At 49.0% G+C, this 14,771-nt stretch overlaps 1 protein-coding gene across 1 annotated transcript in view; it reads left to right on the top strand.

Annotated features, from left to right (window-relative positions):
- CPNE3 (copine 3) overlaps positions 1–14,771 on the top strand; it is an 80,913-nt gene that overhangs the window by 46,281 nt on the left and 19,861 nt on the right. The window contains exons 11-14 of the mRNA XM_066578446.1: positions 507–640; positions 2,706–2,760; positions 3,410–3,461; positions 4,912–5,045. Coding sequence (XP_066434543.1) covers positions 507–640; positions 2,706–2,760; positions 3,410–3,461; positions 4,912–5,045 — 375 coding nt within the window. The remainder of the gene's footprint in view (positions 1–506; positions 641–2,705; positions 2,761–3,409; positions 3,462–4,911; positions 5,046–14,771) is intronic.

Genomic DNA, 14,771 nt, shown 5'->3' with positions numbered 1-14,771 from the left:
GACAGTGGATTGGAAAGGGTTAATGAGTGCCAAATGTGTTCTTTTGCGCAAGAAAATAGAGCATGCTGCATTTTGTTTTTGTGCAATGTAATTGTGCATGCAAAATACGTGTTTATGAGCGAACCCATTGAAAGCAATGGCTTCTAGGTCCTGCATATCACGTGCGCAAATATGCTCATGTGAAGGGACCCGTAGGGTTGATTGGGTGGCAGCCGAGGGGGATACCAGGCTGTAGACAGGTTGTCCTAAGCATCAGAGATTGATGGCCACCTTTCCTTGAACTTTGCAGGGTCTTCTGGCTCAGATGGTTCGGGAAGAGTTAACAAATCTTTCTTCGAGAACCACATCACTTTTTTTAACATTTGGGTGGGAAAAAATTGTAAAATAGATCTTTGTAGTTACAATAAGTACAGCAAAATGTGGACTGTGTAAAGGAATGGCTGTGATGTGTTCTATCCTGTTACACCCGATGTTCAGCTGACGTCTCCATACGATGATTATAATAGGTTGGAATCGACTTCACGGGATCAAATGGCGATCCGAGGTCACCAGATTCTCTGCACTACATTAGTCCCAATGGTGTCAATGAGTACCTGCACGCAATCTGGTCAGTGGGATTGGTTATTCAGGATTATGACAGGTGAGTTCTTTGTCTTCCTCTGTTCCTTTGTTTTGTCTCTAAGTATCTAAGTGGAGAATATGGGGGTGAGATGATCAGCTCAGTGTTGGAACAGCAATACAAAGAGGTTTTATTTCCAGAAGTTACATAATGTTTTACACTTCCTGTATTATATAAACAATGGCGCAGTCCAGATTCTCTGGAAACAATTCTTTTGTTTCCGCCCTGCTCTTATTAGGGACTTTTCACACAGGACGGTATATGCCACATGACTCACCGCAAGCCACGGTAAATTCTGCATCAAAGTCCGCAGGCTACCTATAATTGTGACCCTGTCACCATTCGTAGACACAAGTGTTTGAATGGTTCCAATCCTGCACAAAGGTTCTGGTTGTTGTTTGCGTCTCTAATGGTGCACAGACCTACAGTCAGTTAGAGGCTGGCCTCACTTACAATGCGTTGCATGGGAGTATTCACTTAAACTGATCCAAGTTAATCCAGGGTCAGGAGCACTCCTTGACCATGGTCCCCAGTAATCCTTATTACTGTTCAGGTATCCTGCTGGGCTGAGAATGAAATGCTGACTTGCTCTCTCTCTCTTCTCCTGGCTCCCTCTGGGTCTTCAATCCAGCACCTGTAGTACTCTCTAAGCTGTCCTGCTGTGGCAGACTCTCCCAGGCAGCAGCTCTCTTGCAGACTGTTGTGTCTCTCTCCAATAGTGTTCCAGCAGTACCTCCAGCTTATTATCTCATCCCTTCTCTTCTCTTCTGTGACGTAGCTCCAAAGCCTATTATAGTCCTGACATTACTCCTCTAGAAGGTTCCCATGGAGCATGCTCAGCTCTATGGTGCTGAAATTAGGCATATGTAGTAATTTTGGTGCAACTCACAGTCACTAAGTCAACCATTTAAACCTTTATGGTAGCTCCTTACTCCTGTGCAGTACCATGCCAGGCCACTGCAGTGTGTATAGTGCTGTGTACTTCCAGCATGCATCAGCTTTGTGTATAAGTGCACTAGCCCCAGCTGTCATTTGGGATTTTTGAGGGTGGAACCCTGTTTAACGCACAGCTCCGTACACACTGCTGTGGCTCAGTGTGGAATTGCAAGCACAGCCCTCACTGATGGAAATGGGACCTGTGCCTGCGCAATACCTTGTTGGGCTACTGCAATGTGTACGAAGCGGTGTGTATCAGCTACTTGTACGAATGCATTGGTCCTGGGAGGCAGACCCCTACCGATCCACTATTGATGACCTGTCCTGGACTTAGGCCATCAATCCTCTGGACAACCCATTCTAATCCAACCAGCATGAGCCATAGTTTTAGTTAGTCTAAATCCCTGATTCCAATTACTAAGTGATTGTCAACCCATCACATCATGGAAGCTTAACATGTAGTCTTCAACGTTCTATGAGAATCACACCTCCTATTTAGTAGTCCTTGTCCCCTGCTTGCAGTGGAGAGGTGTCCTCACTCGCCATTATAACAGTATATACAATGTATATTGGGAAAAGCAAATGTGCGAGGACGGTGTACATTGTATGCAGGGGCGTAACTATAGGGGATGCAGGGGATGCGGTTGCACCCGAGCCCAAGAGGCTTAGGGGGCCCATAAGGCCTCTCTTCTCCATATAGGGAGCCCAGTACTATGAATAAACCATTATAGTTGGGGGCCCTATTACAGGTTTTGCATTGGGGCCTAGAAGCTTCAAGTTATGTCTCTGTGCAGCATGGTTTAGGTATGGGTACGGGTACAGATACAGATAGAGGGGGGGGGGGGGAAGCTTACATTTTGCATCAGGGCCCCTGAGCCTTTAGTTACGCCCCTGATTGTATGTCTTGTTCTCGTCCAGGATACAGAGAAGAATGGGTCATGCAGCAATTTTGTTTTGTTCTTGCGTGTGAAAAAGCGCTCGTGGCTATAGGCTATAATGGGCCCGTGTGCTGTCTGTGAAATGCATATATCACACAGATGGAAAATAATCGCCACCTGAATAAGCCAGTCTAGATATTCATGTATGTTATTCATAAATGTTTTTGTAATTTTTTGCTTTTCCTCCTCTTTTTTTTTTTTTTTGCTTTTAGTGATAAAATGTTCCCGGCCTTTGGCTTTGGAGCTCAGATACCACCGACGGGGCAGGTAATGGCCGTAAGAAATGTTACAAAAACCTCATTCACATAGCAGTAAAATATCTGCCCAGACGTTTTGAAAATCTGCAACCTGCTCCATATATTTTTGTCCTGGATTCACCCTTTGCAATGCAACCCAAATCCCGCCATAGAAATTTACTACCATGTCGAACCTAGCTTTAAGTGTCATCTCGCGGCTGCATTACATCCTCAAGATTATTCTCTATTGGCCTACCGTACCTCCATGTACATCTGATTTCATACAGAGGCAGAGTGTTCATGTCAGATCATGTGCGGCATCTAACAGAAAAACCGTGGCAAGCTCCATCGTGTTCAGTACGTACTATAGGTATTTCAGAAAACTGCACCACGGAGCGCTACATGGCGGCACATCTAGTGTCCGTATTCCTGCAGTACGGCAACTATAGGAACTATAATCTAGAGGTATAAAAGCAGCATAGTGCTACAGTAAACTGACTACAAGTATGTGCATGGTGCACTCACAGAAAGGGGATGTTTAATGGCCAATCGGTCATCTGACATGAGCCATATAGCAGACAGTGCAGCATTAAACATCATCCATATCCGTTTTCTACACCCCTATGCATATTGGTTTTCGGCTTTCTTCATCTAGATTTATGCTTTTTTTTCTATTTCAGGTTTCACATGAATTCCCAATAAATTTTAACCCATCGAATCCATTTTGTGCCGGTAAGCATTTACACAATTGGGGTTCTACAGGAATCAAAACTAGGGTTACAAAATGTGAGCATGCGGAGTACTCAACTGCATGATAATGGGTTGAACTAGATCACTGATCCCTAATTAATGGCCTGAGGGCTGCATATGGCCTTCATGAACCTGTTTTGGAAACGAGGGAAGGCACAGTCATATTTTGCAGCTGCCTTCTCCAGGATAATCCTTCACGCTTCTGTATGTGCCAAGTGCCTTGCCCAACAACCTATGTGCCCATGGCCATCCCTAAGGACCCCATAGACATTAGACTAGACTACAGTCATCCAAACTGATTTGAGCGAGACGTGTATGGTGTCCTCTCGCTTTTCCCCCAACACGAAGTCAGAAAAAATTTTTGCACCATTTCTTTTCTGCAGCTTCTACAGATCATTGTGTGCATAAACTGCAGTCCAAGGACCCTGATACACGGCAAGATAAATTGGAATGCATTTACACCGAACAATACTTGGGTAGTTTCGATTGTGCAGTGGATTAAATCTGATCGACGATTCGTCCGTGTAAACATCTGTGAATGACTGCCTATTTACTGTGAGTGTTCCGGGCTGCCCGCATCCAATCCCCGGCCTGCTGCTTCTATATTTACTCAACAGAGATAGTTCCTCTGTAAAACCACAGGAACGATCGTTGCTGGGGCAGCCCTGTCGGGCATCTGCACCTGACAGGTCGTCCCATGTAAAAGTGCCCTTGGACTTCAGTTTCTATATACAGTGATATGCAGAAACTGCAGAAGACGAATGGTGCAAAATGGTTAATTAAACCCTATTGCAAAAATGATTGTAAGCCCAAAATACATTCACTCGAGTAAAAAAAATGCCCCATAAAAGGTGTCCATAACCCTTAACCCCTTTAGTGGCACGCCCGGAAAATCTCTGGAGCTTGCTGCACGGAAATGTGCTGAAGACTACCTAAAGCTGCCACTGAAGGGGTTAAAGTGGTGACATCTGTGGTGAACATTAGTGTCAATTCTGCAACATAATGAACCCACTGGAATTGAAATTCTGCACAGATTTTTTTTTCGATTACATGCGGACAGCGTTTTTCAAAAACTCAATTCAAATTCATTATATTATAAGTTGCTGCAGATTTGGGGTTAATTCGGGTGAGTGTGTGTCATAGTGTAATATATGCTTTCTTTTTCGGCATTCTTACAAGACCCAGCGTAAGGAGGGTGCAGGCATAAAGTTGATGCCTATGCACCTTGTAGTGCCTGTTACAGGCTTCTAGTCACTCCAGACATGGCTGTAGTCTCCATACCCACTCGAGTGCAGTGTCAGAGTATTGAGTATTTCTCGTGCTCCCGTTTTGTAACTCCGCCTTAGATTAGTATGGCACGCTCCATGCTTCCCTATATAATGTATTCTTGTGCGGCATTATATTTACATATCCACTCTCGTTATGATCACAGGTATTGAGGGAATTGTTGCTGCATATCGCAGTTGCCTCCCTCAAGTAAAACTATATGGACCCACCAACTTTTCGCCAATTATCAACCACGTGGCCAAGTTTGCTGCAGCTGCTTCACAGCAACGGACCGCTTCTGTAAGTATCCAGTCATCTAAAATCGTCATTTTCCGTTGTTCTTACCATTGTTGATCTACCGTTAGTGTCTGTATGTACCAAAGTCTCCCATGTTGTTGTCTTGCTTCTTAATTGTATATGAGGTTTGCTCCCTGTGGACGAACCCTAAGAAATCCACATACAGAACAGTTTTCTCCACAGCCAGAGCTCAGCATTGCTTTACTCCCTAAGGGTTCGTTCACACAGCTGTTAGCTGCACAAAAAAAATCGCAACTCTGACTACTGAAAAATTGTCCGAATGGACGATTTTTAAAGTCAAAACTAGAGATGAGCGAACACCAAAATGTTCGGGTGTTCGTTATTCGGAACGAACTTCCCGCGATGTTCGAGGGTTCGTTTCGAATAACGAACCCCATTGAAGTCAATGGGCGACCCGAGCATTTTTGTATTTCGCCGATGCTCGCTAAGGTTTTCATGTGTGAAAATCTGGGCAATTCAAGAAAGTGATGGGAATGACACAGAAACGGATAGGGCAGGCGAGGGGCTACATGTTGGGCTGCATCTCAAGTTCACAGGTCCCACTATTAAGCCACAATAGCGGCAAGAGTGGGCCCCCCCCCTCCCAACAACTTTTACTTCTGAAAAGCCCTCATTAGCATGGCATACCTTTGCTAAGCACCACACTAGCTACAACAAAACACAATCACTGCCTGCATGACACTCCGCTGCCACTTCTCCTGGGTTACATGCTGACCAACCGCCCCCCCTCCCCCCCACAGCACACACCAAAGTGTCCCTGCGCAGCCTTCAGCTGCCCTCATGCCACACCACCCTCATGTCTATTTATAAGTGCGTCTGCCATGAGGAGGAACCGCAGGCACACACTGCAGAGGGTTGGCACGGCTAGGCAGCGACCCTCTTTTAAAGGGGCGGGGCGATAGCCCACAATGTTGTACAGAAGCAATGAGAAATATAATCCTGTGCCACCGCCATCAGGAGCTGCACACGTGGGCATAGCAATGGGGAACCTATGTGCCACACACTATTCATTCTGTCAAGGTGTCTGCATGCCCCAGTCAGACTGGTAATATGCACCTTAACAGTAACCGCGTTGGTGGTAATGTGGTGGTGACTGCGGACCTAGTAGCACGGTTGTATTTTGTTGGTTTTCGGAATGTGGCCAGGATTAAGTGGGCCGTGGCGGGGGGATGGTGTGGGGGCTCTCTTGTTGTGTCGGTAAAGGTGAAATTCTTGGACTGCCACCAGACGAACCAATGCAAAGGCATTTGCCAAGAATGTTTTCCCTGTTGGAGGAGGAGGGGGATGTTTTTGAGGCACTACGTGTCCTCTCCACGTGTCCGTGGTTATATGCACCTTAACAGTAACCACGTTGGTGGGAAATGGCCTCGCCGCCATCATGTCTTTGGGAAGCCTCTGTTTCCACACCCCAGAGACATACCATTAGCAGCGGTATAGGCAGAGCCCAGAATTCGTAACATTTCAGCCGTAGCATTAGGACAGGCCCCACTAACATATCAGTAGCAGCATTATAGGAGGAGCGCAGTCTTCGTTCCATGTCAGCAATAGTAGCACTCAAGACAGGCCCCAGTAACAATTCCGAAGCAGCAGTATAGTGGGAGCGCAGTCTTCGTTCCATGTCAGCAATAGTAGCACTCAAGACAGGCCCCAGTAACAATTCCGAAGCAGCAGTATAGCGGGAGCGCAGTCTTCGTTCCATGTCAGCAATAGTAGCACTCAAGACAGGCCCCAGTAACAATTCCGAAGCAGCAGTATAGCGGGAGCGCAGTCTTCGTTCCATGTCAGCAATAGTAGCACTCAAGACAGGCCCCAGTAACAATTCCGAAGCAGCAGTATAGCGGGAGCGCAGTCTTCGTTCCATGTCAGCAATAGTAGCACTCAAGACAGGCCCCAGTAACAATTCCGAAGCAGCAGTATAGCGGGAGCGCAGTCTTCGTTCCATGTCAGCAATAGTAGCACTCAAGACAGGCCCCAGTAACAATTCCGAAGCAGCAGTATAGCAGGAGCGCAGTCTTAGTTCCATTTCAGTAGCCTTAGTATAGCCAAGGCCCAAGTTACATTTATGTAGCTAAAGTGTAGGCCAACCCCACACACCTTTCTGTACCATGAGTGCAGGCGAAGAACATACAAATTGCTATGATTACACTGTAGGTGAGGGCCCAAAAAAATTGGTGTACCAACAGTACTAATGTACCTCAGTAAAAATTGGCCATGCCCAACCAAGATGGCAGGTGAATCGCTTTGGTTAATGTGGCTTAAGTGGTAACTAGGCCTGGAGGCAGCCCAGTGTAACGAAAAATTGGTTCAAGTTAAAGTTCCAACGCTTTTAAGCGCATTGAAACTTATAAAAATTGTTCAGAAAAATTATTTGAGTGAGCCTTGTGGCCCTAAGAAAAATTGCCCGTTCAGCGTGATTACGTGAGGTTTCAGGAGGAGGAGCAGGAGGAGGAGGAGGAATATTAGACACAGATTGATGAAGCAGAAATGTCCCCGTTTTGGATGGTGAGAGAGAACGTAGCTTCCATCCGCGGGTGCAGCCTACGTATTGCTTACGTATCGCTGCTGTCCGCTGGTGGAGAACAGAGGTCTGGGGAAATCCAGCCTTTGTTCATCTTGATGAGTGTTAGCCTGTCGGCACTGTCGGTTGACAGGCGGGTACGCTTATCTGTGATGATTCCCCCAGCCGCACTAAACACCCTCTCCGACAAGACGCTAGCCGCAGGACAAGCAAGCACCTCCAGGGCATACAGCGCTAGTTCAGGCCACGTGTCCAGCTTCGACACCCAGTAGTTGTAGGGGGCAGAGGCGTCACCGAGGATGGTCGTGCGATCGGCTACGTACTCCCTCACCATCCTTTTACAGTGCTCCCGCCGACTCAGCCTTGACTGGGGAGCGGTGACACAGTCTTGGTGGGGAGCCATAAAGCTGGCCAGGCCCTTAAAGACTGTTGCACTGCCTGGGATGTACATGCTGCTCGATCTCCGCACCTCCCCTGCTACCTTGCCCTCGGTACTGCGCCTTCTGCCACTAGCGCTGTCGGCTGGGAATTTTACCATCAGCTTGTCCGCAAGGGTCCTGTGGTATAGCAACACTCTCGAACCCCTTTCCTCTTCGGGAATGAGAGTGGGCAGGTTCTCCTTATAGCGTGGGTCGAGCAGTGTGTACACCCAGTAATCCGTCGTGGCCAGAATGCGTGCAACGCGAGGGTCACGAGAAAGGCATCCTAACATGAAGTCAGCCATGTGTGCCAGGGTACCTGTACGCAACACATGGCTGTCTTCACTACGAAGATCACTGCCAGGATCCTCCTCCTCCTCCTCCTCCTCAGGCCATACACGCTGAAAGGATGACAGGCAATCAGCCGGTGTACCGTCAGCAGCGGGCCAGGCTGTCTCTTCCCCCTCCTCCTCATCCTCCTCATGCTCCTCCTCCTCCTCCTGTACGCGCTGAGAAATAGACAGGAGGGTGCCCTGACTATCCAGCGGCATACTGTCTTCCCCCGCCCCCGTTTCCTAGCGCAAAGCAGCTGCCTTTATGGTTTGCAGGGAATTTCTCAAGATGCATAGCAGAGGAATGGTGACGCTAATGATTGTAGCATCGCCGCTCACCACCTGGGTAGACTCCTCAAAATTACCAAGGACATGGCAGATGTCTGCCAACCAGGCCCACTCTTCTGAAAGGAATTGAGGAGGCTGACTCCCACTGCGCCGCCCATGTTGGAGTTGGTATTCGACTATAGCTCTACGCTGTTCATAGAGCCTGGCCAACATGTGGAGCGTAGAGTTCCACCGTGTGGGCACGTCGCACAGCAGTCGGTGCACTGGCAGCTTAAAGTGATGTTGCAGGGTGCGCAGGGTGCCAGCGTCCGTGTGGGACTTGCGGAAATGTGCGCAGAGCCGGCGCGCCTTTACGAGCAGGTCTGACAAGCGTGGGTAGCTTTTCAGAAAGCGCTGAACCACCAAATTAAAGACGTGGGCCAGGCATGGCACGTGCGTGAGGCTGCCGAGCTGCAGAGCCGCCACCAGGTTACGGCCGTTGTCACACACGACCATGCCCGGTTGGAGGCTCAGCGGCGCAAGCCAGCGGTCGGTCTGCTGTGTCAGACCCTGCAGCAGTTCGTGGGCCGTGTGCCTCTTATCGCCTAAGCTGAGTAGTTTCAGCACGGCCTGCTGACGCTTGCCCACCGCTGTGCTGCCACACCGCGCGACACCGACTGCTGCCGACATGCTGCTGCTAACACATCTTGATTGCGAGACAGAGGAGGAGGAGGAGGAGGAGGGTGCTTTAGTGGAGGAAGCATACACCTCCGCAGATACCACCACCGAGCTGGGGCCTGCAATTCTGGGGGTGGGTAGGAAGTGAGCGGTCCCAGGCTCTGACTCTGTCCCAGCCTCCACTAAATTCACCCAATGTGCCGTCAGGGAGATGTAGTGTCCCTGCCCGCCTGTGCTTGTCCACGTGTCCGTTGTTAAGTGGACCGTGGCAGTAACCGCGTTGGTGAGGGCGCGTACAATGTTGCGGGAGACGTGGTCGTGCAGGGCTGGGACGGCACATCGGGAAAAGTAGTGGCGACTGGGAACTGAGTAGCGCGGGGCCGCCGCCTCCATGATACTTTTGAAGGACTCCGTTTCCACAACCCTATACGGCAGCATCTCAAGGCTGATGAATTTTGCTATGCGGACGGTTAACGTTTGAGCGTGCGGGTGCGTGGCGGCGTACTTGCGCTTGCGCTCCAACAGTTGCGCAAGCGACGGCTGGACGGTGCGCTGAACTACACTGCTGGATGGGGCCGAGGACAGCGGAGATGAGGGTGTGGGTGCAGGCCATGAGGCGGTAGTGCCTGTGTCCTGAGAGGGGGGTTGCATCTCAGTGGCAGGTTGGGGCACAGGGGGAGAGGCAGGGGTGCAAACCGGAGGCGCTGAACGGCCTTCGTCCCACCTTGTGGGGTGCTTGGCCATTATATGTCTGCGTATGGTGGTGGTGGTGAGGCTGTTGGTGTTGGCTCCCCCGGCTGAGCTTTGCGCGACAAAGGTTGCACACCACTGTTCGTCGGTCGTCAGGCGTCTCTGTGAAAAACTGCCAGACCTTAGAGCACCTCGGCCTCTGCAGGGTGGCATGGCGCGAGGGGGCGCTTTGGGAAACAGTTGGTGGATTATTCGGTCTGGCCCTGCCTCTACCCCTGGCCACCGCACTGCCTCTTGCAACCTGCCCTGCTGATGCCCTTGACTCCCCCTCTGAAGACCTGTCCTCCTGAGTAAGCGTTGCACACCAGGTGGGGTCAGTCACCTCATCGTCCTGCTGCTCTTCCTCCGAATCCTCTGTGCGCTGCTCCCTCGGACTTACTGCCCTTACTACTACCTCACTGCAAGACAACTGTGTCTGATCGTCATCGTCCTCCTCACCCACAGAAAGTTGTTGAGACAGTTGGCGGAAGTCCCCAGCCTCTTCCCCCGGACCCCGGGAACTTTCGAATGGTTGGGCATCAGTGACGATAAACTCCTCTGGTGGGAGAGGAACCGCTGCTGCCCAATCTAAGCAGGGGCCCGAGAACAGTTCCTGGGAGTGTTCCCGCTCCTAAGCAGGTTTCATTGTAGTGGAGTGAGGAGGCTGGGAGGAAGGAGGAGCAGCAGACAGAGGATTCGGATTTGCAGCAGTGGACGGCGCAGAACTGCGTGTTGACGATAGGTTGCTCGAAGCACTTTCTGCCATCCAGGACAGGACCTGCTCACACTGCTCATTTTCTAATAACCGTCTCCCGCGTGGACCCATTAATTGGGCGATGAATGTGGGGACGCCAGAAACGTGCCTCTCTCCTAATCGCGCAGCAGTCGGCTGCGACACACCTGGATCAGGAGCTCGGCCTGTGCCCACACCCTGACTTGGCCCTCCGCGTCCTCGGCCGCGTCCACGTCCTCTAGGTCTACCCCTACCCCTCAGCATGCTGTATTACCAGTGATTTGATTTCACAGGCAGCTAATAAATTGGCGCAAGACTGCAGCCAAATATAATTTTTTCCCTTTTTTGAAAACGAAAGGCCCCACTGCCTCTAGTGAATGAATAATCTAAGTTTAATAACTGTGCTGTGTCCCTGCTAATGTGTCACAGAACGTGAGGGTAGCAGAGTTATTAACTCTGGCAGAGCAGGTATTTTTTTTCCCAATTAAGGAAAGCAAATGGCGAAGCCAGGAGTAAAACGTAGCTGGGTGCGTCTGATTTTTAAACATTGCACACGCAGCCGACACGTGTCCACCGCCCTTAGGACGGACAGAGGCAGGACAAATAGAATTATTTTCAGTTTTTTTCCACCAAAAGGCAGCACTGCGTATATTCAATGAACATGAGAAGTTTAATAACTGTGCTGTGGCCCTGCTAATGTGGCACAGAACGTGAGGGTAGCAGAGTTATTAACTCTGGCAGAACAGGTATTTTTTTTCCCAATTAAGGAAAGCAAATGGCGAAGCTAGGAGTAAAACGTAGCTGGGTGCGTCTGATTTTTAAACGTTGCACACGCAGCCGACACGTGTCCACCGCCCTTAGGACGGACAGAGGCAGGACAAATACAATTATTTTCAGTTTTTTTCCACCAAAAGGCAGCACTGCGTATATTCAATGAATAATAACTGTGTTGTGGCCCTGCCTACACAATTCTTTCCCTGCAGTATCAATGGAGGGTGCAATGCTCTGCAGAGGCGATTTTGAGAAGAAAAAAAAAATGCAGCACAGCTAACAGCAGCCAGCACAGTACTGCACACGGTTAAATATGGCCCTAGAAAGGACCGTTGAGGTTCTTGAAGGCTACACTCACTCCTAACACTCTCCCTGCCTATGCAGCACTTCTGTCCCTAATGCCGGGTGCAACGCTCTGCAGAGGCGATTTTGAGGAAAAAAAAATTGCCACTGCTAACAGCAGCCAACACACAGCTATCAGTGGCCCTAATAAGGACCTTTGGGGGTCTTGAAGCCTACACTAACTACCAATTCTTTCCCTACAGCAGCTCCGGTACAAACAGCACTGTCCCTCATCTAACTCACACGGCATCTGAGGCGAGCCGCGGGAGGGGCCGACTTTTATATTCGGCGGACACCTGATCACCCCAGCCACTCACAGCAGGGGGGTGGTATAGGGCTGGAACAACACAGGGGGAAGTTGTAATGCCTTCCCTGTCTTTCAATTGGCCAGAAAAGTGCGCTAACGTCTCAGGGAAGGAAGTGAAAGTAACCCGAACACCGCATGGTGTTCGTTACGAATAACGAACATCCCGAACACCCTAATATTCGCATGAATATCAAGCTCGGACGAACACGTTCGCTCATCTCTAGTCAAAACCCTTTAGAGCATACACATAGTTTGAAAAGATCTAACCGACTCAAGCACAAATCCTCCTGAAGTATACTCCCAACTGGCACGTGTGAGAGATGGGCCTCCGATTACAGAGGAAGAAAAGCTTCATACTCACTTCACGGCTTTTCTAAATGAATTACACTCCAAGTGGATCTTTACAAGTTACTCACTAGACAGTACAGAACATCTGAACCGTTGCATCGTATTGGTCTGTCAAACAAGCTATATTGGAGATGTCAAACATACAGGAAATGTATCTGTGGTGGCACTGCCAGTCAGACGAGCTGAATCCCTTACAAGCCAAGTATGTTCATGTCAAATACATAGAGCCATTGTAATGATAGCTGTGGCACTGCCCTTTCCCAACTTCCACCCTTCTATGAAATCCTTAAAAGGGTTGTGCAAGATGGTATTCCCTGTTTGTATGCCCTACTGGGGCATATGAATGTCAGATTGGGGTTCCCCACTTGGCACACCCTCTACAGTCATAATGAAGGTCTGCTCTGTAAAAGCATCTCTCATCCAGACAGATCACGCGTGTCTTTTTGGTTCCAGTCATTCATGTGAACAGCCGTCCTATAATACTACATTTTCCCCTGCAACAGCCGCTGCACAGGACTTGCCCCGCTGGCATGGTTTCCCCTGGCAATCAACTGATTTTGCAAGAGGTGCCAACAGTTTGCTCCAGGCCCCGCATTCTAAAAGGACTTGTGCACATTTGCGCAAGCCCTTTAAATTACACTTCAGGATGATGAAGCAAAATACTTAATTCCAAAAGGTTTCCTTTAGAGATGAGCGAACGTACTCGTTTAGGGTGATTTTGCACTCGAGCACCGCTTTTTCCGAGTAAGTGACTACTCGGATGAAAAGATTCGGGGGGCGCCAGGGGTGAGCGGGGGGTTGCAGAGGGGAGTGGGGGTAGAGAGAGCTCCCCCCTGTTCCCCACTGCTACCCCCCCACTCCACCACGCTGCCCCCCGAATCTTTTCGTCTGAGTAGTCAGTTACTCGAAAAAAAAAGCAGTGCTCGAGTGCAAAATCGCCCTAGACGAGTACGTTCCCTCATCTCTAGTTTCCTTAACTTACATAGGGGAAAAATTATGGGAGCTACATGAAAAAAAAAAGAAAAAAGTTGCATTTCACAAAGGTCTGTAATGTCTGACCTAGCAGCAAGCCACGCCCACTTTTCACTCATTTCGCTCCACGTTTAAAATTGGATGTGCATGGCACAAATGGTTAATCAATCTGTCATGTAGCAGATTCAACTTTATTTTTGAGTACAAGTACACTAGAAAAAGGAGCACATTTATTGATTTATGAGGCCACAGTTTTTTTTCTGGCATCTCTTAAGGGGAAAAACACTAGTTTTTTCTGGTTGTTTTTTCTACAGAGAAACATATCCAGGGAATGCTGCAATTTTTTAGAAAACACAATGTATCCCCACCCCCTTAAAAAAAACACACCAAAAGTGAGAAAATAAAACACCACTAAAAAAACAGTGTTTCACAAATCCCGGGACTTCACTCATGATCTTTCCACACTGAACGCTAGGAACTGAAAATATGCACTGCTGAAGAGAGATGAGGGGAAGCCCCGGGCTTCCCTTAATCTCCCCGGGGGTTCCCTTTATCACAGGGTTGAGGGGACTCCCCGGGACTTCCCTTCATCCAGGGGGATGAGGGGAATCCTGGAGGCTTCCCTCGATCTCCACAGGGGTTCCCTTCATTGTGGTGATGAGGGGACTCCCTGGGGCTCCCTTCATTGCGGGGATGAGGGGACTCCCTGGGGCTCCCTTCATTGCGGGGATGAGGGACTCCCCGGGGCTTCCCTTCAGTTTTTCTGGGTTTAGCGGCACGGCAGAACTTTCTCACCCTCCCTTCTTTTCCAGCTCCTATAGGAGTCTATGGACACTCCTACGTTTTGCGCACTAAAGATAGGTCAAGACCTATATTTTCGCGCAGCAGGAAATTTCTATCGCTGATATCCTTTCTTTTTAGGTGCAATCTTTTTTTCTTTGCACAGCTAAAATTCCTTCATCTGAATGTTTTCATAGCAAACCATTGGTTCTAATAGTCACATTTTTTGGCGCGTGTAAGTTTAGCTTCACAAATTCCCTCATGAGAACGAGGCCTCAAGTGATGCTGAAAAATGCAGTTCTCTTCTCAGGTACTATAAATCACCAATTATCCTAAGAAATGGCTGTATGGAAAGCTGCAAATAATTCCCTCGTGGATACTTTTCGGTTTACAATGACCGGCTTACTCTAAAGTCCTTGATGCAGGACTCTGTTTTCGGGGCCGTCTCTTCCCCTTCTGCTCCTCACTAGGTAATCATGCAGAAAGTTTTGTTTCTGAACCATTAGAGTATC

The sequence above is a fragment of the Eleutherodactylus coqui genome, chromosome 9 (assembly GCF_035609145.1).
Source record: "Eleutherodactylus coqui strain aEleCoq1 chromosome 9, aEleCoq1.hap1, whole genome shotgun sequence".
NCBI classification, from domain to species: domain Eukaryota; kingdom Metazoa; phylum Chordata; class Amphibia; order Anura; family Eleutherodactylidae; genus Eleutherodactylus; species Eleutherodactylus coqui.
The sequence above is the reverse complement of the archived record's forward strand: the minus strand, read 5'-3'. Positions and strand labels throughout refer to the sequence as shown.